At 56.4% G+C, this 23811-nt stretch overlaps 2 protein-coding genes across 2 annotated transcripts; one reads left to right on the top strand and one right to left on the bottom strand.

The window, feature by feature from the left end:
- The first annotated feature begins 1533 nt into the window (after positions 1-1533).
- Positions 1534-3923, top strand: Rpl10a (ribosomal protein L10a). The gene is made up of 6 exons (XM_021186516.3): positions 1534-1648; positions 1841-1915; positions 1997-2077; positions 2415-2563; positions 3449-3621; positions 3725-3923. The coding sequence occupies exons 1-6, from the start codon at positions 1644-1646 to the stop codon at positions 3893-3895; spliced, it is 654 nt and encodes a 217-aa protein (XP_021042175.1). The 5' UTR covers positions 1534-1643; the 3' UTR covers positions 3896-3923.
- Positions 3922-23640, bottom strand: Tead3 (TEA domain transcription factor 3). The gene is made up of 14 exons (XM_085832672.1): positions 23251-23640; positions 17689-17806; positions 14135-14386; positions 12941-13005; positions 9350-9412; positions 8320-8331; positions 7741-7878; positions 7554-7603; positions 7257-7318; positions 6667-6812; positions 6384-6557; positions 6068-6208; positions 5827-5979; positions 3922-5706 (listed from the first exon to the last, which is right to left on the bottom strand). The coding sequence occupies exons 1-14, from the start codon at positions 23638-23640 to the stop codon at positions 5593-5595; spliced, it is 1878 nt and encodes a 625-aa protein (XP_085688798.1). The 3' UTR covers positions 3922-5592.
- Positions 23641-23811: the final 171 nt, after the last annotated feature.

The following is a 23811-nucleotide window of genomic DNA, read 5'->3' as shown; positions in this document are numbered from 1 at the left end:
CTGACAGAACCCCCTTCACTCCTTCACCTGCCCCCCACCCCTCCCATCACAGCAGGTCTGTCAGAGCTGCCTGTTGAGTGTCAAGGGCTACACTGAGGGCAAGGGTGGGCTTGGGACCCATAACTTTTGTTTTCATGCTGAGCTTGGAGTCTTAGGCCTGCTAGGACTCTGAACTCTGTCTTCAGCTGCAGTGAAGGTTTGGACTGGGATCTGAGGGCTGTCTAACCCACCATGGGCTGAAAAGACACAGGGTGCCTGCTGCACCCCTGTGTGACATCTGTATTTCCACAGCACCTCACTCAAAAAGTAGCACACAGCTGGGCACGGTGGCACAGGCCTTTAATCCTGGAACTCAGGAGATCGAGGCAGGCGGATCTCTAATTTCAAGGCCAGCCTTGGTTTACAGAGTGAATTCCAAGAGAGTCAGGGCTATGCCAAGAAACAAAAATTCGCCAAACTGATGTGACTGAATTAGCCTGAGAAAGTTCATGACAGCATCCTCCTACCTTAGCCCTGCAGTGGGTGGGGAACTGAGGTTTCTGGGTGCTTCTGAGTCCCTGTTCCAGGGAGGCGAGGCGAGGAAGGAGGGAGGTCAGTCCTGTGAGAAGGTCTGGCTTTTGAGAACAAGCTGATGCCGACTACAGAAGCAAGGGGAACAATGTCTAAGAGACAAACGTCAGCAACTCACCATGTTGGTGGCCTTTAGAGTGTGGGTGGCATTGGCAGCTTCAACCTGCCTGCTCTGCTCTGCCCCTGCGGGAACCTGCTTCATCCTGCCTGCTGTGTGCTGTGTGTGTGCTCAGGCGAGATGAGCTATTCGTAGGTCTGCTCCCTGGAAATGGTGGGTGCTGGCCACATCTGTGACCTGTTCCCAGAGAGGGTGACATGCCTCCGAATGAGTCATTCCAGATCTGGAGGCTCCCTGCAAACGCTCCTTGACCCGGTGCCTCTCTATTAACTGCAAAGACCGGGGTCAAGTAACAACAACGACTTTGTTTGAAATGCCAACTAATTGAGACAAGACGGGGGCATTTGTCCAAAGTCCACCTTGCCCGGAGGCTGAATCAGGGGCGGTTTATACAGATGGCCAGGACAGACTGGGGGGCGCCTCCTCCCAGGTGGAGGCTTACGCTTAAGCCAGGCACATCTGATCCTAATCTAGTCACAAGGCGCTTTCCCGTTCTGCAGATCTCAGCAAGGGTCATTTCCTCGAGCTATTCCTGTCTTCCGTGCCTCTGCCCACATGCGGTGGCCGGACCATTGCACAATGCACGGCTAGAGGGGGCGGCTGCCCAGTGGCTCTGCGGGGCTCATCACCAAATTAGGCTGTAACGAAGACCGGTTCTGCCGAGGACTGTGGAAATCATGGGGCAGACAGAAGATAGAGAGCAGGGAGAAATCCGATCCCAGGGCCCGGCTTCAGGCCTTGTCCCAATGCAGGACTGCCTGCCGCTCCTAGAGCGGTTCTCACGGTGCAGCCGCGTGGCGGCGCCCCCCAGCGGCCGCAAACTGCAGCGCCTCTCCGGCTCGACTGAGCGCGGAACGTGCAGAGAACGGGCAACTCTCGCGAGAACGCGAGCTCTATTTGAGCGCATGCGCGAAGCGTTCTGCCTTCCTTTCCGGTTTCCGCGGCAGCCGCAGCCATGAGGTAGGTTGTTATCGGGGTGCTATCCACCGCCATCCGCGCACCCAGACGCCCGCGGACGCCCCGCGGCCCGTCTCGGAGGCTCTCCCGGCGGCTGCCCCGCGTCGCGAGCCTTTCCCCAGCGTGCCGTGGGCCTGTCCTCGGGCCCGGGGTGCAGCATGGCCGGCCCTGAGCGCCTTCGCTTCTCCCCAACAGCAGCAAAGTCTCACGCGACACCCTGTACGAGGCGGTGCGGGAAGTCCTGCACGGGAACCAGCGCAAGCGCCGCAAGTGAGCGCGGGCCTCCCTCCCGGGGCAGGGCGAGCATCCCCGGCCATGGCCACCCGGGCTCACAGCTCCCCTCTCGCTCAGGTTTCTGGAGACGGTGGAGCTGCAGATCAGCCTGAAGAACTACGACCCTCAGAAGGACAAACGTTTCTCGGGCACCGTCAGGTTGGCACCGCTCTAACCCCACCCAGCCCTCAGTGTCCCCGTGTGGCCTGGCCGCGCCCTAGGCGGGCACGGGGACACTGACATGCCAGGGTAGTTCAGGAGCCCTGCTGCGGGCAGGCTGGCTGGACGGACCCCCACCCTGGGTCTTAAAACAAGAGGGGAGGCGTGGGGAGGCCTCGGCCGAGCCCGCCGCCTAGCCTGAGAAGCCAGGCTAGTGTTACCCAGAGCTCCGGGTAAGGCTTGCCGCTCCCTGCCATGCCTTCAGATCTAGCAGGATGGCCAGTGTCGGGCATGACCTGTTCTCTGTCCTTCTCCCCCCCATCCCCCACAAACGCAGGCTCAAGTCTACCCCTCGCCCCAAGTTCTCGGTGTGCGTCCTGGGGGACCAGCAGCACTGTGATGAAGCCAAGGCCGTGGATATCCCCCACATGGACATCGAGGCGCTCAAGAAGCTTAACAAGAACAAGAAGTTGGTCAAGAAGCTGGGTAGGTGGGGCTCACTGGGGCTGAACACAACCCCATGATCCCCTGCCCGGGAGTGGCAGCAAACAGTGGGCTTCACGACAGTTAGAAAATGCCCCACGGGCCGGTCTGATGCCCCCTTCCCCATGTGTGCAGTTGACTCATAGCCAGCTATTGGTTTGGGTTTCAAGCCTTTTCAGTTAACAACCTATGGAGGGGTCACAAGTGTCTCCGACGTGTTAGCCTCCATGGTAGCCCCTGTCTTCGCATACATTTTGGGAATATCTATCCACTGTGAGCTAGGCAGTTGTCATGCCTGCTTTTACAGATAGGAGGAGGTATCTCCATTTTGGAGTAATACTGAGTCTAACTGATGTTGCCAGACTGGGGTCTAAGGTTGTCCTCTAGAAGTGCTCAGGACTGTGCCCTGTCACTGAGCTGTGTTCTCAGGTGACATGGTTTCCGGGCCTGCTTGAGGCTTCTCAGGTAGCTAGCCTTGGTCCACCTTTGACAGATTTTGAGACAGCTTTTTTCTTAAGATTTTATTTTATGTATATGAGCAGGCTGATGAGGGCCACAGATCCCATTACAGATGGCTGTGAGCCACCATGTGGCTGCTGGAAATTGAACTCAGGACCTCTGGAAGGCAGCACTCTTAACTGCTGAGCCATCTCTCCAGTCCATAGTTTGAGGCACTTTAAATGCAGGCTTACAGTGAATCCAAGGGGTGGGGGCCATCACAGCCCCTCAGTTCTATGCAGCACACCAGGGACATCCTGGTCCAAGACCTCTGTGAGGACTTGAGGGTGACTGAGGAGGCAACTTGGCCTTCTCGTTGCAAATAAAGGGTTGGTTGTTTAAAATGGTTTTATTTTTGGCTCAGTCCTGAGTGTCCGTGTCTTCTCCTAGCCAAGAAGTACGATGCCTTTTTGGCCTCCGAGTCTCTGATTAAGCAGATCCCACGTATCCTGGGCCCAGGCCTAAACAAGGCTGGCAAGTTCCCCTCCCTGCTGACACACAATGAAAACATGGTGGCCAAAGTGGATGAGGTGAAATCTACAATCAAGTTCCAGATGAAGAAGGTCAGTCTGGGCGATGTGTAGTGGGGAAACCAGAAAGAGTTAGGCCCTGGGCTAGTCACTGGGGGAAAGGGTACATGCTAGCTGACCTTTTCTGTCCGTGCAGGTGCTGTGTCTGGCCGTCGCTGTCGGCCACGTGAAGATGACCGATGATGAGCTAGTCTACAACATTCATCTGGCTGTCAATTTCTTGGTGTCCTTGCTTAAGAAAAACTGGCAAAATGTGCGGGCTCTGTACATCAAGAGCACCATGGGCAAGCCCCAGCGTCTGTATTAGGATGCTCCAATAAACCTCATTGCTGCCACTCAGCCTTGGTGTGCCTGTGATTGGGAGCAGGGCATGTGAGGCCACTCCCAAAGCTGGAGGGAGGTCTGCAATGCTTCTCAGGTGGTGGGAAAGGTAGCTCTAACCACCTGGCTTTTCTAGGTGAAGTTCCCAAGCTAATTTCCGTGTGGTTTTCTTGTTTGGGGCTGTTGCTGTTATCAGGCCTTAGGGGGACACCCATAGACTGCTCAGTAATGGCTTTAAGCAGTGGGCATAAGAGTTCCTGCCTGCTGTAGCTTCCAGGTAACACCCATCTTGGGTAGGCTTCCAGGGCTGGAGGGAAACAAACCAGTAGATGTGAGGGCAGGACATGAATAGGCTCAGCAGGTCAGCCAGGGAACATATATGGTCCATTTGAATCACCTTGTGAAGATAGGTCTCAGAGAAGTGCTGAAACTACCCCAGGCCTTGTGGATGACAGAGGTCTCTTAGGTCTCTTATCTAAAGACCTGCATGAGCACCCAGCATGGTCACCTGGCAGCAGCTAATCCCAGGCCTCTCTTGTTAAGTTTGCCACTTAACAAGCCACAGTAGCTGTTACTTGAGGCACTAAGGTGAGCTCTGGTCACAGGTGCATGCCAGTGATGAGGGGTGGCAGTCATGTGTCACCTGTTTTTGACTAGGTAGGGTACAGGGTTGCATATGGCACAACTGTCTTGACCCAGAAACAGCTTTTTAATTTTTTTTTTAAAGCAGGAGCCAGGCCTTGAGTGGCCCCTGCCTTGAGCCATTTATGATGTAGCCCATCACAGCTGGATTTTAAAAATACACAAAAAATATATATATATAATACATGTTATAAAACCTACGTGGGGTTTGGAGGTGGCCTGAGCAATGGTGAAAACCTTCCGGAAGCTCGGGCTGGATGGGGGGCACAGTACTTCATTTGAAACTCATAAATACCCAGGTGACCTTGGGACCTGGATGTGGAGAAGGCAGAGGCAGCCTCCTGTTCCCTGCCACCTGTCTTCAGGACACGGAGGGGTGGGGGGCTAGTGGCTGGTATGCTGGGGGGAACAGGAAGTAGAGCCCTGTCTAGGCTTCAGCCCAGCAGAGCCCCTTCCCCACCCCGTGGGCAGCTCTGCTAGGGAGGTAGCTGAACCAGCCCCAGCTCCCTTCGTCCACTTCTGTGGGCCTCCGTCTTGGCACTTTGTCTGATATGGGAGACCCAAACTTGCTGGGTAAGGGGCCTGGGAACAGACTGGTACCCAGAAGGTACAAAGAAGTGTGGGCCCTTCTCAGCCTCCCCCAACCTGACACCATGTACCAGGGCCTCCTTGCAAGCTGCCACTCCCCAGTCTCAATGCAACCCTCACCTGCCCATCACATTCCCCTAGGGGCCAGCAACCACACACTAAGCCCCAAGGTGTCCTCCGTGGTACAATTCTGGTGTCACTTGAGGCCAGGTGGAGCCTGGTCATCTGTGGCTCAGTGCCCAGGCAAGCCACCCCACCGTGGAGCCCTCTTCTCTCCAGTAAAGCGCAGAACAGTGGCAGGGAGCGTGTGTGCTGGAGCCAGGGAGGCAGCCTGGGTCCCAGCCTGAAACCCACGGGGGGGGCTGGGCTAGGTCCCCCAACCCACACGGGGAGACCAGGCAGGCAGGTGTGTGGAGGATGTCCGCCTTGCATCCTGTGGAGGTCGAGGGCAGGCTAGTCTTTGACAAGCTTGTAGACGTGGTGCTGCGCCCCATGCTCGCTGGTAGAGACTTCAAAGACAAAAGCAATGACCAGCAGGGTCTCCTGCGAGTCCCGACTTGTGACCACCTATGGGGCAGAGAGGAAGGGAATAGGACTCAGTAAGGGCGGGCAGCTGGGCGGACTGTACTCCTCCAGGCTAGCCCGGTTCCCCGAGCCACGGGACAGTCGCGCCCTTGCCGCCCGCACCTGCAGGATGGTGAAGTTCTCCAGCACACTGTTCATCATGTACTTCTCGGGCAGATGCTTGAGTTTGTGGATGAAATTGATCATGTACTCGCACATGGGTGAGCGGTGGATGCGGTACACGAAGCGGCCGTTCTCCAGGCGGGCGTACTCGGTCTGCAGAGTGGGGCGAGAAGGAGCGTGACTGCGTGTCGTGTCATTGACCTGACTGTGCCCGCCACTCACTCCCCAGGCCTCCACTCACCTCCACCTTCTCTACCACCTGCTTGCCAAAGGAGCACACCTTGGTGGAGACGCTGATGGTCATGCTGTCGGCTGAGCTGTACTGCGAGCTGACCCCGTAGAAGGCCCCAGGGCCTTCCTGGATTGTGCTGTTGAGGTCAGCCTGCGGGAGGGTACCGAGTGTTGCAGAGGACCGGTGGTCACGTGCTTCCCCAACGCCACGCCTCCATCCCACCTACCCAGGGGCCTGCAGGTCCCACCCAGGGGCCCACTAGTAGGGGCGAACAGGCAGGGAGCTGGGCACGCTGCCCATCTGGGGTTAGAAGAAGAGGCCTCACCCAGAACTTGACAAGGAAGAAGGCGTTCGGGGGCCCCTTCTCGTAGAGTTCCTTCAGCCCCCCCTTCTTCTCGGGGAACTTGTCGTAGATCTGTCGTACATCCACTGCCTCCAGGGGTGGGTCTGAGAAGGCAGGGTTTGTCTGGCCGATGTGTACAAACAGGTGTTTGCTGTACTGTGGGGAGGGCCGAACCGGGGTCAGCCTGCAGGCCGGAGGACCCCCACTGCTAATACGCTGAGCTGGATGCTGGATCACGGGCCAGACTCCCCCATCCCCACATTACCGTGTCAGGGTCCCGTTGCACTTCCATGAAGGCAGAATACTCCAGGAGGCGTAGCCGGGAGGAGGCGATGGTGCGGTCCTGCCATGCAGGCGCAGAGGCGGTGGCTGAGGCAGCGGCTGGGGGCAGTGGGGCGAGGGACTCATAACCTAAAAAAGTAAGCTCTAACTCATCTGCCCACACGTGGTGGAGAGCAGGATTGGTCTGTAAAACCCAGAACATGGTCCAAGGAGCCAAGGATCTCTGCCTGAAACCCATAGGTGGACGAGTCCCCCAAACCCACACCCAGGGACACCAGACAGACAATTGTGTGAAAGATGTCTTCTTGAGTCCTTGTGGATATCAAGGATACCAAGGAGGTAATCTTGGTAGTAGTCATGAGATATTTTTCCGTGTGGTTACACAGAAACAAAACTACTATCACCTAGATTGGAATTCTGGCAAAATTTTGGTGTCTTTTTCTTTTTCTACACGGAATAGAAACCTCTCAAACCGCTACAGCTGCCACCCACCCCAGCACAAAGACACAAATCCCAAACAGGAGGGCGGGCACCAGAGGTGTCCGGTGCTAGAAGGCATGGTGGGGCACTTACTGTTGAGCGCTGGTGGCAAGGGAGGCTGGATGGGGTAGGCAGGCTGGGCAAAGGGCTTGATGCTGCAGATGATGATAAAGCAGGTTAGAGGTCTTCCCCTGCCTCCCCTGATCCGTTGTCTCATGGCGCATGCTCACAAGCTAGCCCTCCACCTTTGCGGTTTAACTCAGACGGTACCCAGCTGCATCCCACAGCCCATGGCTACACTCCCTTTCCATCCCCCAAAAGCTCAGTCTCAGAACTGAGAACCTGGGGTGACCAGAGGTTACTGCAGTTACTCAAGCAGGCAATACTTACTCCTGAGAAGGTCCAGGCTGTTGTCCTAGCAGAGGGGGGCTGCTCCAGAACTGTGGACAGAGCTAGGGCTTCAGTACCCAGAAACCCTAGCCACACCCCAACCCCAAGCCCAGCCCCCCAACCCTAGCGCAGTCCCCACCTCCGACCCCAGCCCTGCTCTCCCCACCCCAGCCCACCTCAGCCCTACCCTTGAGGAGGAGGAGAAGACAGCCTGGGGTAGAGGGGAGGGCGGGCTGAACTTGTTCTGTAGAACGCTGGCAGAGACGATTTGGGCAGACGACATGGACGCCATGCTCTGGAGAGCTTTGTCCTTGGAGACTTGGTCCTGGGGGCAGTGGTCATGTCAGGCCTGGGCCAGGCCCTTCAGGTAGGAAATTCTAGCTTTTGTGTCTGCCCTCTCTGGGTCCCAGTCTCCTGGTGTCTGTCTCCTTTCTGGGCACAGCCCACAGTATGCAATACCGTTTGACCATTTTATCCTATGCCCCAGAACTGTGGTCCCTTGCAAACTGGTTCTGGGATCCCCCTTATATACTGAAAGGCTGGATGCCCAGGTCCTTCCATGACTCCAGCAGAGGATCCCACGCGGTTGCTCACAATTACCCCCCCGTGACTTTTTCTATGTAATCAGACACTTCACAGTTTAGGGGCTTTGGTCTGGTTGCTATGCTGAACGGAACTACACTGAAGGCGAGAAGCACACCTGGTCTGGTGAGCACTCCAGCCCGTGTGCTCTCAAGCCCCTCCCCAGCGGTGCTGGGTTACTTACCAGGTTCATAGCCTGTGAAGGAGAAAGGGACAGAGCATTAGAAGATACACCTGAGGGCTCTGTGGGGAAGGGGACATGCTTTTTGGCAACCCACCCCCACCTTGTGCTCTGGCAGTTTCCAAGGAAGCCAAGAGGATGCCTGCTGGGGGCTGGAGACCCTCCCCACCCGGAGAGGGAGTGCCTGCTTGCCAGGGGTACCCTGGCAAGATGACAATGAAGAAGAAAAAGGATCATGGGGCTGGGTGTCCATCCTTGAAGTGAGCCCCATAGGCTTGGGAAAACAGGGGGCAGGTCACGAACCTCAGACTGGAGTTCTCAGCCTGGTAACTGTCATCTCCCACCCCCCACCCCACCTAGCTGCCAGCCAACACCCTTCATGTCCTCCCTCAAGCCCCCAAGGCCATTAGCAAGCAACAGTCAGGAGAAAAGAACAAGGGGAACACAGGAGAGAGGCAGGCTTGAATAGTCCTCAGACGCTGGCTACCAGCTTGTCCAGTCCCCAGGGGCTGTGTGGCCTGTGAAGACTACTTTTGGGGTTTTTTGTTTGTTTGTTTGCTTGCTTGGTTGCTTTTTTGAGACAAGAGTCTCACTGTGTAGCCCTGGCTGTCCTGGAACTCAGATCTGACTGTTTCTCTCTGAGTGCTGGGGTGAAGGTGCCACCACAGTGGGCACCTGGGAGCTTTTGAACTTACTGCTGTCACTTGTGTCTCTCAGACCCTCTCAGTTCCTCAGCCCTGGTCTGGGCCCAGAAGGATGCTGGGCAGGGCTAGGCCAAGAGCCAGGGGGCCCATACCTTCAGCTTGGACTGAATCTCCCGAGACTTCCTCCTGGCTAGAACCTGCAAGTGACTACAGACCTGTAGGGGAAGAGAGAAGGAGCGAAGGACAGGAGAGAGAGGAAGGGCAGAGCTCAGGCCAGAGAGAGGTATGGTGGGCTGGAGAGCTGACCGAGGCAGAGGCCCTGCAGTGTGCAGAACAGGCAGACAAGGTCCAGGAAAGGGGCCGGAGGCCCTGCTAGGCACCCAACGTACCTTAATGCCAACCTGGTATTCCCGAACCTTCTTCCGAGCTAGAACCTGTATGTGGCTGGACACCTAGGAGGTGCCCCATGCCCCGCCACAAAGAAAAACACAGAGGGTGAGGGGCCACAGCCAGGACAGCCAGGGTGGGAGGAGCACCCCAGCCCTCATCTCTGGTGGACTAGGATTGATGGGAGAACCTGGCATCTTAGTGGGCACATGCCTCTAGGTACTTGGTATTCTCAATTGTTTCTTCTTGGTCTTAAATTAACCCACAGTGGTCTCAAGAGCCACCATGGACCACCACAGTTTCAGTTCGTGGAACAAAAATCCCAGCCCACGATCTGCCAGTCAAGCTCTATGCTCAGGTGAGGGCTGTACAGGACCCAAAGGAAGTGGGTCTTCCCCTCATGGGAATCCTCACCTTTGCGGACACCACACAGGCTGCATGTGGCTCTGTGGCTTTTCCCAGCATTCGAGGAAGCCACAGCTGCTTGCTTTTTTTTTTTTTTTAAAGATTTATTTTATTTTATTATATGTGAGTACACTGTAGCTGTCTTCAGACACTCCAGAAGAGGGCGTCAGATCTTGTTATGGATGGTTGTGAGCCACCATGTGGTTGCTGGGATTTGAACTCAGGACCTTTGGAAGAGCAGTCGGTGCTCCTAACCACTGAGCCATCTCACCAGCCACCACCCCCCCCTTTTGCCACCACCACCCCTTTTTTTTTAAATTTGAGATCGGGTTTCACTATGTAGCTCTGGCTGTCCTAGGATGCACTATGTAGACCAAGCTATCCTTGAACTCACAGAAATCCTCCTGCCTCTGCCTCCCCTGTGCTGGGATTAAAGGCTGGCCACAGCTTCTGTCAAAGATCTTTTCTCTATGCAGTGTGTATCCCTCTGTTTCTCCTTCAGCTTCTTCTGTACCCAGCAGGCACGCCTTTCCATGAACAGAGTTAAGCACACAGTAGGTACTTTTATTTGAAGGTTTTTCTTTCCTAGCAACCTGCTCCTTGAAAGCCCCCAAGACTAAAGGTGAACTAGTCCCAGGCCAACAGTGCCCAGACTGTATTTCAGCCCTCGGCGAGGTCCAGGAGCAGAGCACAAGCCATCAAGGCTGCTCTATGGTCTATATCAGCAACTGCTGTGGGCTTTCTTCAAAAGTTTGTTATTCCCATAAAGAAAGTGCTCTTTGGAACCCCAGTCATGCCCCCAATTGGTGCTCCTCCTGCAGGCCCCCTGGAGTCCCAGCTGACGCTGGGCAGTACTGATGGCCACCAAACACTGGTGCTGGTGTTCCCCAAGCTTCATACGCCCAACTCATTTGATCTTTGCAGCAACCCTCTAACTTACAGATGACCTAATCAAAGCTCAGTCAGTCAGATGCAGAGCTAGCACTCAAACCCAGGCCATGTGACCCTGGGGGCCATTGGCTTCATCACCAAGCTATTCTCCCAGGATTCCTTCACACCCTTAGCACTTGGCACCACCTCCTCGGGGCCAGCTCTAACATCTGGAAGCAGGGGCTTACTCCCAACCTAATATTTGACCAGCTGATTAATAAGAAGTCATTGTGCCAGGCACGGTAGCATACACCTTTGACCCTGGTGCTTGGGAGGTAGGGGCAGGCAGAGACAGACCAACCTGGGCTACATAGTTCAATCAGAGCAAGTCCCACTGCTGCAGGTGACAGGAGAGATGGGCACCAGTCCCCAGATGGATGGCTTGCCCTATATGGACAGTCTAGCCAGGAGTAGGTGCAAGTGGGGTCAGAAAAGGCAGGGTGTATGCCCAACCTTTGGCCGGCTTGGTTTGATTCTGAACTTACAGACTGCCAGCCTTTCCTGGGCTAACCGGGTTCCCAAGAATATGGGTGTGGCAGTAACAGCAGCAGATGCACTTACTGCTTTAGTTATTCATGTATCTCCTAATTCACAGCTGCAAGGAGCCAAGGCTGGGGAGCAAACTTAGCCTCAGGTAGCACAGACTATCGGAACCTCAGAGTCTGTGTTGCCCAGGGTCGGGGACGGGTAAGATGGAGCCTTACTCTGGAGCCTCAAACTCATGGGACACTTTGACTTCAGCCTCTCAAGTGTTGGGGTTACAGGCATATTCCACTCCACGCTGTGTGCAGGAGGCCTGCTGTACTGAAGACCCAAGGAGTGTCTCTGAGTTTGTCATAGGAACTCATTCAGGGCCCAGGACAGGCATCACTAAATGCCCACACTAGGTAGGGAGCCTGGAGCTGCCTTAAGGACTGAGGTTAGGGACAGGTGGGGCTTGTCTACGTACAGCCAGCACTCTAGGGGAAGGGGGTGCGGAGTTTGAGTCCCAACCCCTCGAAGGACTAGGGGTTGAAATGATATCTCCCTTAGGTACCCCAGATCTAACTCATCCAACGAGCCCCCTCTCTGCCTGGTCTCCCACAGCTGCGGGCCTTCCTGGAATGAAGCTGTCATGTGTGCTACCTTCTATTCCACCCCTGTGAAGGTAGTCTCCGCCTCTGCCTCCTGGCTGGCCTCCCAGATTCACTGCCCTAACAGCTGCAGGGCCCCACACCCCACAACTGCCTCCACTCCTTGACCACCTCCCCCCACCTCCAGGCTCCCTCCCTTTCTCCTAGCTCATCCTGATAGATGTAGGGGCCCATCTTGACTCCTCCCCCACCTCACTCAGTGACACAATATGGGGGTCACTAAACTCCCCTTTCCCAGTTTCTTAGTTTTATGCAAACTTGACACACTCTAGAGTCAATTGGGAAGGGAACCTGCTTGAGAAGACGCCCTCCCAAGTCTGGCCTGTGGTTCATTTCCTTGATTGATGCAGGACAGTCCAGCCCTCTCTGGACAGTGCTGTCCTTGGGAAAGTCTGTAAGAAGGCAGCAGGGGGCTGCAAAGATGGCTCTCAGTTAAGAGCACTGGCTGTTCTTCCAAAGGTCAGGAGTTCAATTCCCAGCAACCACTTGGTGGCTCACAACCATCTGTAAAGCGATCTGATGCCCCCTTCTGGGTGTCAAGGACAGTGTGCTCATATACATAAAATAAATAAATACATCTTTAAAAAAAAAGGTGGGGCATCAGGAAGCAACCCTGCTTCAGCTCCTGCCTCCAGGTTCCTGCCTCCCCTCAGTGGTGGCCCTGTAAGGTGGAACAGACCCTTTCCTTCCCAAGGTCTCAGGTCTTGATCACAGCAACAGAAAGCCTACGTCACATGGGAAGGCTATAAAGAGCGGGCTCTGAGTGGCTGTATGGTCACAGGCAGGCAGAATGGTGTGAATGCCATCACTTGGCAGTTTTCTGGTGTGTGTTTACGCAAGTGGGGTACTGTGGGGGTTGCTACCCTGTCTGATCTACTGAATTCCCCACTTGGCATGATCCCTCCCTGGTTAACTTCCACACCTTCCAAAGGAGGGTCTGACATCCTTCCTCCAGGCCAACCTCCAGCAGGACTGCGGCTGTTTTACTACCCAGCCCAACTAGGCAAATACCCATCTTTCTGATTGATGAGCAGGCCCTGTGAGCTAAACTGTGCTTCCTACATCCAAGGTATCCATCAAGGTATCCACTGGTGGTGTGACAGGGGACCAGGGCCATCTCTCTACCTGTTTTCTTGTCCTGGTTTTTCCAGTCCTCAGCTTGATGTAGCGGGCAATCAGCTCATTTCGACCTAGTCAGGGAGACAGAGCTGGTGAGGACTGAGGGAGAGGGTAGAACCCGGGGGGGGGGGGGGGGGCTGGGCACACCCACTCAGGGATCCCCTTCACTGCCTCCAGGACTTGGTGGAGGACGTAGCCTACAGAAAAAGCCTTGACAGGCTTCCTGGGCAGCAAGGCTCAGAGGCTGAGGGTTTGGATAGGTCTCAGCCCACGTCCTCTATCTGTAAGCTGTTCTGTCTAGCTTCATCCTGATCATGGGGGACCTGGAATAAGTTCTCTGTCCCTTCTCTGGTGAAGGAAGACAGGGGACCTCTGATATGTCTCTTATACTGACAGCTTGGGTTAAGGTATATCACTGGGTCCTTGTGCCAGTGACCCCTATGGCATTGCCCAATCCTCTCTGAGTCTGGGGGTAGGGACTCTGCACAACACCAGAGACCATCTTGGGGAGTAGGCTACACAATGTGGGGGCCGCCTAGACATACCACAGGGTGTATGTCAGCATCCAGGGTGTGTGCTCAGCCCCCCAACCTCTTGGCCTCCCCAGAACTGCCACATTCCCCAAATTCCTCTGCGATGACAGAACAGGCCCCACCGCTCCTCCCTGCCCGCCAACCCCTTGTCTAAAAATACCCCGTGGGGCTGCCCTCCTATTGGTGAGGGTATAGTGTGGGCAGGTGGCCCCACCCAGTGGAGCACCCCAGAACATCTTCCTGTCCCAAGAGTGGAGTTTTTCAAGCATCAAGGATTGGCCTGTTCAGATAGTGGGACCCCAATCTCCGTATGATATTCCCCAGTCCTGGGCCCTGGGAGTTAGAGTCTGGGGCTGCCTCTCTAGGCCACAGACTCCTGACAGAGGCTCACTGGACTGACCCAGTTTTCCTGGCCCCCTGAGTCACCCCGAAACCTCCAGCCGGCAGGGCTAGGGAGAGGCGGGGCGCGTGTGGGCTGTGGCAGGCCTGTTTGCGAGGTGCAGTTGGAGGAGGCCCCAGACACACGCAGCAGCCCAAGCCTGCCGGCCCGGACTCGCCCGCTGGGCAAGCCGCCAGGGCTCCCCCAACCAACCGGTCTGGCAAGGGACAGAGAGCAGGGGGTGGAGCCAGCGGGCGGGGCCACGCCCACCTCGGCAGCCGCACTCACCGTACATCTTGCCCTCATCTGACAGGATGATCTTGCGCCGGCCACAAGGCGGGTAGATGGCCAGGGCCTCCTGAAAGCTCTGCTCGATGTCTGGGCTCCACACTCCCTCGGCATCGTTGTCCAGCCCCTTGTCCAGGCCTTCGGACCCATCTTCCCGGGCCTCCCCGGGGCTGCTGTTGGCGGTCCAGCTGTTGGACGCTATTGTGCTGGTTGCTTTGGGCTCTGGGCCTGAGCCCCCTGGATGGCCTGAGCCTAGACAAGCAAATGCCAAGGGTTAGGGCAGGTTTTTCCCACCCACCCCAGCGGCCACATTCAGTGTTCCCTACACCACAGGTAGGTGCTCCAGGTTGGATGCTGTGACCTTGCAGGAGTTAGTCTGCCTCTCTGAGCATGGGGTCCTATAAACAGTCTGTGGAAGGAACAGGCTGGAGAGACAGTTAAGAGTGGACGGTCTCAGTCCCACTCCCAGTACTCATGTGCAGCTAACGCCTGCCTGTCCCTCCAGTCCCAGGGGACCCACATGCCACGCATACACAAAGTTAAAAACGCAAATCTATTTTAAAACCAAAAAGGGTCTCCTTGAGTTATGAGGATTAAAAGGCTAGGCTGGAAACCCTGAAACAGTAATATTAGCTGGGTGTGGGCATGTACCCTGGAATCCCAGCACTTGGAAGGCTGAGGCAGGGGGATCAGTAGCTCAGCCTCCTCCACTACACAGCTCATCTGGGGCCAGCCTGGGCTACACAATACCTATGTCCTTCTTGTCCCTCTCCCACCCAAGGGCCATATTGTGGCAGGCAAGAACAACTCCTGGAAGCTGTCCTCTGACCTCCACACACAGGCACAGACAGCACACAGGGATAAATAATTGTAATAAAATGGTAAATGGCTGGGGAGATGGCTCAGTGGTTAAGGGTCTTGGCGGTTCTTCCAAAAGACCCAGGTTCTATTCCCAGCACCCATGTGGCAGTTCCAGGGCATCTGACACCCTCTCACGGACACACATGCAGGCAAAACACCCACTTCTCATGAAATAAAAGTAAATTAAAAAGGGTAAAAGGAAAAAGATCCCCTTGATCTCACCAACCATAACAGTGCTGCACAATTGGGAGCCCGAGGCAGGAGGACTGCTAGTTTTGAGCCAGGCATGGTGTTTGCCTGTAACCCAGCTTTGGGTGGCTGACTGACTGCAAAGTTCAAAGTTCAATCTGGAATTCCCAGGGAGACCCTGACTTAAAACACTAATAAAAACCTTTTGAAACACTGGGCAGGGAGGCAGAAGCTTTTAACTTCAGCACTTGGGAGGCTGTGGCAGGAGTTCAAGGTCATGCTCAGCTGTGTCCAGCCTGGGCTATGTGAGGGTTCAGCCTGGGCTATGTGAGGGCCACCCCCCGCCCCCCACACACATGGCACCTGCATAGCTGGTCAGTCCCTACACAGGCAGACATGGAGGATGCTAATTCATAACAAGAAAGTTGAGGGTCCCCAAGCAGCCTCTGAAGAGGAGTGTCAGGCAAGGACTGGTCTGTCTGTAGCCCTCAGGGGGCAGCGGGGAGGACTCCAGCCCAGGGCCCTTACTACCGACTCCTACCAGCATTAGAGCAGCCCTGCTCTGAGATGAACCTGTTCTCACCTACCCAACAGAGGACCATGGGCCAGGCAATGTCCTGGGAGTGGCCAGGACACAGACTGTGCAGGACAGCTAGGAGGTGCAGCCAGCAACCTGGCTCTCCTCATGTCCAGCTTCCATCTACTTCCTGTTCCCATGCCCCCTCAGCCCCACACCAGCCCATAAACCACCCACCCACAGCTCTGTCCTAGCTCACATGGCAGATGGATCAATGCTCTGGGAAGAGGGGTGGGCACCCTTTCTCTCCCTTGTACCTCAGCAACCCCAGAACACTGGAACCTGAAATCAGTGTTCTTGGGGCCTCCAAACCTTAATAAGCTTTGCTCTGGGGCAGTAAGAATGCAGTGTCTGCCAGCCTGGTGGCTCACACCTCTAATCCAGCACTCAGGAGGCAGAGGCAGGCAGATCTCCGAATTTGAGGCCAGCCTGGTCTACAGAGCAAGTTCCAAGACAGCCATATCTATGTTAGAGACAGTCTCTCGCTGTAGCCCAAGCTGGCCATCCCCCTGCCTTGGCCTCCCAGGTGGTAGGCTATCAGGCATATGTATGCAATTACAGGTAGCGCTGGATATCAGGTTTAGACTTACTATTTCCAACAGTAGCACCTCAGTATGCCAGGCACGGTTTGGGGATTTTATACAGTAACTCATAAATGTTACTTATTATTAATGCTACTTTGTACACAAGACTAACCAAGGAACAGAGAAGTTAAACAATTTATCCAAGGATACACAGTGAAATGATACAGCTAGGTTTTAAACAGAGTTACTGGCTACTGGCAGAGATGGTGGCCAGGGTTCATGGGGAGAAAAGAGGCCCTGGCTGCTCCCTGACCCTGTAGACAGAAAACAAAACGGCATCATCGAAACCTGCCACCTGACTAGGAAAAGGAGGTCCAGGCCATGAAGTCCCCTCAGTTCAAGTGGCTGCAACAACTTCAAAGGTCCTACAACACTGCACAAGACCAGTGGTGTCTAAGCCACCCAGTGACAGCAAGGGTCAGATGCCCCTACCAAGAGCCTGTCTCTCACCACAGGACCTGTCTAGGTCTGTAACCCCTCTCCTCTGCTTACAGGAGAAAAAGGACAAGATGTAATGCTAACGGGGGCGGGGGGGGGGGGACGGGACACTGGAGGGGCAACTGAAGGTCTTAGCCTCTTCAGATATCAGTCTGATGCTAATGGGGCTGTCAGACCAGCTAGAAGGGTCAGAGGACCCACCCAGAGATAGGAACCTTCAGCCTGGGCCTTCAGCCTCCACTGGAACAGCCGGGCTCAGTGATAGGGACCCTGGTAGCCTGACTTCTGGAGAAACTTTCTGGCCTCCCCCAAGTCTCTGACTGCTTTCCCTCATCCAGGCTGTGCCCCCCTCCTGGGTGATGTCAAGTCCTGCCCCGCCCCCGAGGGAGCATGTGGCCAAATATGGTGAACAGAGCAGCCTGGGGGCCGGGACAGACTGGGGGATGGGGCAGCCCCTGGCTGGGATCTTGGATAGAGAGCTGGGGAGGGGAAAAGGCATTGGGGGGGTTAGTGGGAAGTGTCAAGGAGTAGGGACCCTAATATCCACACCCTACGAGGCTCCTGGGTACCTGCAGGCCAGGCCTGACATGGTTCTAGGGACGCACTTCTGGTGGGCAGAGTGTCCAGACAGATGACATAAATGGTACTCCCTCCCCACAAAACAGCTTCACACAGTAGCACATGCCTATAAGGCTCTTGGCTACCCAGCAAATGCTGTGGTCAGGGGTCTTCTCTGCCAACATCATTCCAAATGGACATCCTTCAGGAGAGGGTGGGAGACTACTGGACTGATCACAGTTGCCCTCCCAGGGTGGGTGAAACCAGCGGCTAAGTGTGGGTGCTCACCTCCCAAACCCTGGGACCACATGAGAGACAGGAGGTTGAGTCTCAAATGGCTGACTTACTTGGGTAGGCTAGTCCCCAAAGACAACCTCCAGGTGGAGGTTGTGTTCTGAGAGGAACAGAGGACCAGGAAATGGACCCAGGTAGATGGAAGGGAGTGGAGGGTCCCAGAAGAGTCACCTAGCAGGAGCCAAACAAGAAGAGTGAACTGTGTGCAGAGAGAGCGTAGACAGAAACCAGCAAGTACCAGACAGCTCACTCTCCATCCAGACAGGCAGGCAGGCAGGCTGACTGAGGGACTCCCATCTGGGGTAGGAGGAGGGAGAAGAGCAACCCATCCACACCCAGCAAAGACCCAGGGATGGGCCCACCCGCGCCCAAGTGAAGAGGCTAGGAGGTGGGACCCGTAGGGACACCTCAGGAGGAAGTGGGGGCCGGAAGGTAGAGCAGAGCAAGGACTGACCAGGGAGGAGGAGGAGAGAGGCAGGAGGGGAGGGTGGGGCCTGGCTCAGCTCCTCCCACAGACCCTCTTCCCCCATGCTGGAGTTTTCTGCATGGCTTTAGTCTTTCTCCTCACCCTTAGCCGCACCCTGCCTCCTCCCCTGTCCCAGACCCTCAGCCTAGGGGTCAGCGACGAGGAAGGGGGCCAGGAGGCCCAATGGAGATAAGGGGCCGCCCACTCCCAGCCCCAGGGCCAGATCTGCGGGCAGAACTGGCCAGGCAGCTCTGAGTGGAGGCCAGAGCTGGGCGGGTGCCAAGGCCCTGGTCCTCCAGACCACCAGTCCATTGGCTTCCTCCGAAGAGGGAAAGCCAAGCTTAGGCGAAGGCTCCCGTAGAGCTGGTGTCCTGGTAGGGGCACAGCAGAGAGGAGTCACGCTGTCAGGTGGCTGTTTCCCAGGGGTACAGAGGCTGAGCCGGGCCCTGAAGCCAGCAGCTACCCACCTTCCAGAGACCCCGGCCCCCAAATGCTCTACTAACTGGAGCCGTAAGCCAACGTGGGCAAACAGTGGGTTCCGAAGCGCTCCACCGCGGGCTGGGCTGGGAAGGGCGCGCTGGGCCTCCCCACCCCCCTAGCCTTGCTTCCCTCCACCCCACCCCCACTGCAGCCAGCTGTTCTCCAGCTGCCAGAGGCTCCCACCCTACAAGTGGCCAAGCTCTGGTTGGGACCAGAATGGGCAGGGGGAGGGGGTGGGGATGCTGTATGTCTCCCCCACCTCCAGTCAACGGACCCAGGAGGGACCTGCCAAGTAGCCACACCCTGCCATGCTGGGGAGGGAGGACCCTCTCCCTTTCTCCACAGGAGGGAGTAATTTCCAGACCCACTGGAGAAGGCAGGCAGGCAGGCGGGGCCTCCCCGTTCCAGCTAACTAATGTGCTTCCAATTTTGAGAGCCATGGTTCCCATCCCTCTCCCCCACTTCCAGGAGTCCCAGCCAGCCCCCTCCTCAGAGCCCCCAGGCCTCCTACAGTCAGTGCTGACCGGTCCCAGAACAGAACACCTTCCAATCTCTCTCCAGGGTCTCCAATAGAGGAAACCTCAAAGATCCAGCAGGGACAGGCTGGGGGACGGGGGTCCCACAAAGCTTGGCTAAAGCTCTGTGTGTCTATCTACCTGCCCCAGGTTATCCACCGGGCAGCCAGCAGTATGCTACTCGGAAGTCAGCATCCTTTATAAGCACTCAGGTTTCCTTCCACTTTATCTTCCCCTTCCTCTCTCACAGGAGGCAGCAGCCATAGTAAGGTGCAGCCTCCTGTGTTTTAAGTGTGTGTGCGTGCGCGCACTCACGTAGTTATTATTTATTTATCCATGTATGTGTGCACACTGACAGGCCACTGTTCACGTGTGGAGGTCAGAGGTCAATGATAGAAGCCCTCTCCTTGCACCACATAGGTCCTGGAGGTCAAACTCAGGTTGTTAGACTTGGCAACAAGCCCTTTGTCCCGCTGAGCCATCTCACTGTTCCACCACCCTTTTCTGAGAGAGGATCTTCACTCTCCTAACCCAGGTTACCCTGGAACTTATGATACACCCAGGTGCTGGTGTTCACAACTGTGAGGAAAAACTCAAATTAGGGTTATGTGAACTGTAACATAAATTTATCATTTTAACTACTTGTTTTTCTTACTGGGTTTTGATATAAAGTCTCACTTTGTAGCTCTCACTGGTCTTGAACTCACCATCCACATGCCCCGACTCTCATGTGTTAGGAATTGCAAATGTGAGCAAAAAGAAAATTCATATGGTGGTAAAAACAAAAATTCATACATAACATCTACCATGCCCCCCCCCATACACACACAGCATCTTTTTAAAAATTTTTTGAGACAGACTCTCTCTGTGTAGCCCTGGCTGTCTTGGAGCTTGCTCTGTAGACCAGGCTGGCCTCTCAAGAGCAGAGCTGCGCCTGCCTCTGCTTCTGAAGGTACGCACCACCACACCCGGCTGGGCAGTACCTTTCCAAGGTCTTCCAGGTAGATGGCACATGCTCTGGTGTCACAGGCCCCCCACACCCTGTGTGGCAGAGCCCTGAGGATGTCACCCACACAAGCTGAGGCAGTGACCACCCACGGAGTTGGTCTCAGTCACACCCCTGTTTCTCACATACTCCGTCCCAGGCTGTCTCACAGGATACAGGCTGTGTTCATTGCATCCGGCTCCTCTGCGCCCTCATACGCATCCCTGGTGGCAGAGGATCCTGTCGTTGCATTCACATGCAGTGTCATGAACAGTCACACAGACAAACCCAAAGCCACCTCACGCGTCATTTCACAACCGACAACAGAAGTGGCCACGCCATGGCATGACAGGTCACACGGAACGCCTCTCAGGTAGAATCCCAGCACCATGGTCCCTCACACAGCCAGTGTACCCAAAGACACACAAATTTTCTCCACAACTACCCTAGTGTGGTACTCAACACTGGAATATCATCCCAGCAATCTCTCTCTCTCTCTCTCTCTCTCTCTCTCTCTCGTGCATGTGCACACACACACACACACACACACACACACATACACACACACACGCATCTCTACCCCCCACCCAACTTACACACCAGATTCTCACAGGCTCTCTTTATACCACGTGGGTCCTGGACATCCCATTTCTAGCTTGACAACAAGCAATCTTACCTCAGAGCTGTCTCTCCTAACAGCCAGCCAGCCCAAGGTCTCAGTTTCTTGAACGACCACAGTGATGGAGGACGTGGCTTTCAGGCACATCACCCGCTTTCCCCACTTGTGGCCCCAGAGACTGTACCTGGGTCTTTTCCCACACATACCCCCCCCCCTGCACAGTGTGGCCCACACAGATGACCCCCATGGTCCTCAACTATCCTCAAATCCAGTCACACCAGCAGCTGTGTTCCCATTTCCGTCTATCACTTCCTGTCTTTTCAGGTCTGGCAGGGAGTCCAGGAAACAATCAACACTCTAGGAAACCCCAAGGGCTGAGGCTCTGGGGACCTGGGTCCGGATTCTCCCGCTCTAGCCTCTGGAGGGTCTGGAGCATGCAGAGCACCGCAACAGTGAGCACAGGCCAGCAGTGACAGGCTCAGGCTCCCATGACCCATGGGGAACCTCCTGGGAACCCCAGAACACTGTGACAGTCAGGCCTTCCCTCTACCACTCCTCAAACAGGAGTCCACCCTCCAAACCTCAGCTCCTCCAGATCCACCCAGGACAGGACTGGTGGCTGCTGTTCCAGCAAAAACTCCTACATGGAACTGTGGGGGCCCTGAAAGGCTCTAGGTAGCCATCCAGTGACCTCTGAACCCCACTTACAAGGGCAAGCATCCCCAACTCCACACACAGCCTCCCCTGTCCCTTCAGCTCTGTCTCGAGCCACTGTGCTTTGACTACATGTCCTTCCCCAGACTTTGCTCCCACCCTCCCTGCACTGTCCAGGGCCACCCGCCCATCCCTCTAGACCCCTCTAGGCTCAGCTTCCATGATGGGCCTGTGGGATGAGGGACCAGCACCTGAAGAGCCACCAATACAGCGGGCGGGCAGCAAACCAGAGACCCATCTCCTGCCCTTGGTGGAGCTATCTTTTTATGTGTATTTCTTTTCTCCCAATAGCAGAACGAGTTAGGGTGTAAAAATTCAGTGATGGTGGATGAAAGACTCTGGGTAGACACACACCTGTGTGTGTGTGTGTGTGCGTGCACACTCAAAAGATTTCCTGCCAACCACTGGCCATTCTGTTCCCCAAAGTGCTAATTAGCATTAATTACAGTTCCCTTCCTGGAGGTGGGGAAGGCCTGGCTTCCAGCCCCTCCCTGAGGAGGGGGGTAATTCAGTCTCCTGTCCACTCTTGGCCCAAGGGATGAGTAGACAGACCCTCACCCTTCCCATGAAGGAAGAAAAGGCTTGTCAGACAACGGGGAAGACCAGAGTGGGAAGGGAAGACCGGATGCCCTCCATTGCTTTAACAAGTGTCAGGAGAAGGAGGTCTGGGGACTAGGAAGGGCAGAGGTTTAGTCCTTACGCCTTCAACTAATAGCTGCTTTCCCTCCTGGCAGCAGCCCGCAGCTGGCTGTGAGTGTAGGGGTGTCCCAGACCCCAGCACTGAGGCGAAACCCTGTGTATACAGATCCAGGCTACGAGAGTTCAAATACACGGAGCCACCATGGACACCAGCCCCTCAAAGCTGTGTCCAGCCCCCACCGCCATCCTCCGGGCTAGGCTACAAGTCCAGGCCTGACTTGGTTCTGCCCCTACCTGGAGAGAGCTCGAGATACAGAGAGAGGGACACAGGCCCTGAGAAGCCCGGCCCTAGGCTTCGTTCGTTCCCCCTTGCTCTTTAAAAACCTAAGCCCTCAATCAGGGCCCCTGTTGGGGGGGCGGGGAGAGTAGGGGCTAAAGTGACACTGCCCGAGGGCCTGCTGGGGCTAGAAAACAGACCCACATCAGCGCTCCGGCCTCCCTTCCCAGGCAGGAATAAAGACGTGACAGACAATGGAGAGGACCCGAGTGGGAAGGGAAGCCTTGCCGCCCACAATTGCCTTAACAAGTTCTCCGGAGAAGTGCGGGGAAGGCCCCAAATCCAGCCGCGTCCCGAGCGAGGCTCCTGGAGCAAGGAGCTGGGACTCGCCCCGACGCGGGCGGCAGAACTGGAGGGGACAGGCGTCCCCCCACGCCTTTGGGTGCGCACACGCTCCAGGCTCACACTGTGGCTTCCAGACACCGGAGCCGGGTCCCAGCGCAGCCGCGAGCAGCGCGCACACCGGCGCGCCCTGGCTAAGGCCTGCGTGGAGCCCGGGGCTCGCGGGCTCTCGGGAGTCCAAAGGGCGCCCCGGATACGAGTCCCGGCGGCAGGCCCTCCAAGCCCGCGGCTCCGGGCGCACACCCCGGCACACGGCGGGGCCAGGCCCGGGCACCCGGGACACTCCAGGCTTCCCAGCCTCCGGGTCGCGGGGGGGTGGGGTGGGTGGGCGGGGCTTCCCGGAGAGCGTCTCCCCCCTTCCCTCCAAAGTTCCCGGCACCCAGGTCCTGGGCTCCGGCGCTGGCTGGACAATAGCTCAGAACCCCCAGAGTGTCCCGGGTCCCCGCCATCCAGAAGCCACCGGAGCAGAGCAGTCACCTCTGCGCGCGAGGCCTCCGAGTTGCATTCCCCGGGCTTACCTGCTCCGAGCTCCGGGGGGCGCTCCGCCGGGCCGCTCCGCCGGGCCCGAGGGAGTAGTGAGGGGGGCCGGGAAGGGGGGTCGTGGGCAGGGGGATGGCCGGAATGTACGGAATGAGCCCGGCCGGAGCGGGAGGTGCTGGGCGCGGAGGAGGGAGCGAGCGGGACGGAAAGTTTGTGTTGAGGGAGCCGGGCGGGGGGGTGGGGGCTGCGGGAGGGAGGGGCGGGACCGGTAGGCGGGGCCAGCGGCGGGCGGGCCCACGGGTGGGCGGTGCTATTTGGGGGAGTGGTCTAAGGCGGGCCGGGGCCTGCAGTCTCTCTAACCACCCAGTCCCAAGAACGCCCGTCGCTGTGGATTCACACTCCCGCGCACCCCATTTCTCGCTCGTCATCTCAGAGTTCCCACCTCCCCTACACAACCCCCTTGTGGGTACTCCGCTGAATCAAGAGGGATCAGGCCTGGGGCGGAGCCAAGAGGAGAACTCTGCCCCCTAGGTTGGACTCCTTGGAGGTGTTTAGGGTCCTGGGGAGCCGGGTCCCTCGCATCCAAGTGACCCGAGCGC

Source organism: Mus caroli, unplaced genomic scaffold (assembly GCF_978045245.1).
Source record: "Mus caroli unplaced genomic scaffold, Mus_caroli_1 scaffold_18, whole genome shotgun sequence".
Lineage (NCBI taxonomy): Eukaryota > Metazoa > Chordata > Mammalia > Rodentia > Muridae > Mus > Mus caroli.
Note: the sequence above shows the minus strand (reverse complement) of the source record. Positions and strands in the feature narration are given on the sequence as shown.

What these genes read in the sequence shown, in the direction of transcription:
- Rpl10a (XM_021186516.3), top strand. An exon ending in AACCAGCGCAAGCGCCGCAA is followed by an intron (nt 1,916 to 1,996) that starts GTGAGCGCGGGC and finishes CCTCTCGCTCAG; the next exon opens with GTTTCTGGAGACGGTGGAGC. An exon ending in CGTTTCTCGGGCACCGTCAG is followed by an intron (nt 2,078 to 2,414) that starts GTTGGCACCGCT and finishes CCACAAACGCAG; the next exon opens with GCTCAAGTCTACCCCTCGCC.
- Tead3 (XM_085832672.1), bottom strand. Translation starts at nt 23,640, where the DNA reads ATGACGAGCGAGAAATGGGGTGCGCGGGAGTGTGAATCCACAGCGACG. An exon ending in CCCCCCGGAGCTCGGAGCAG is followed by an intron (nt 17,807 to 23,250) that starts GTAAGCCCGGGG and finishes GGCTCCTGCTAG; the next exon opens with GTGACTCTTCTGGGACCCTC. An exon ending in CTTGCCACCAGCGCTCAACA is followed by an intron (nt 6,813 to 7,256) that starts GTAAGTGCCCCA and finishes TTACTTTTTTAG; the next exon opens with GTTATGAGTCCCTCGCCCCA.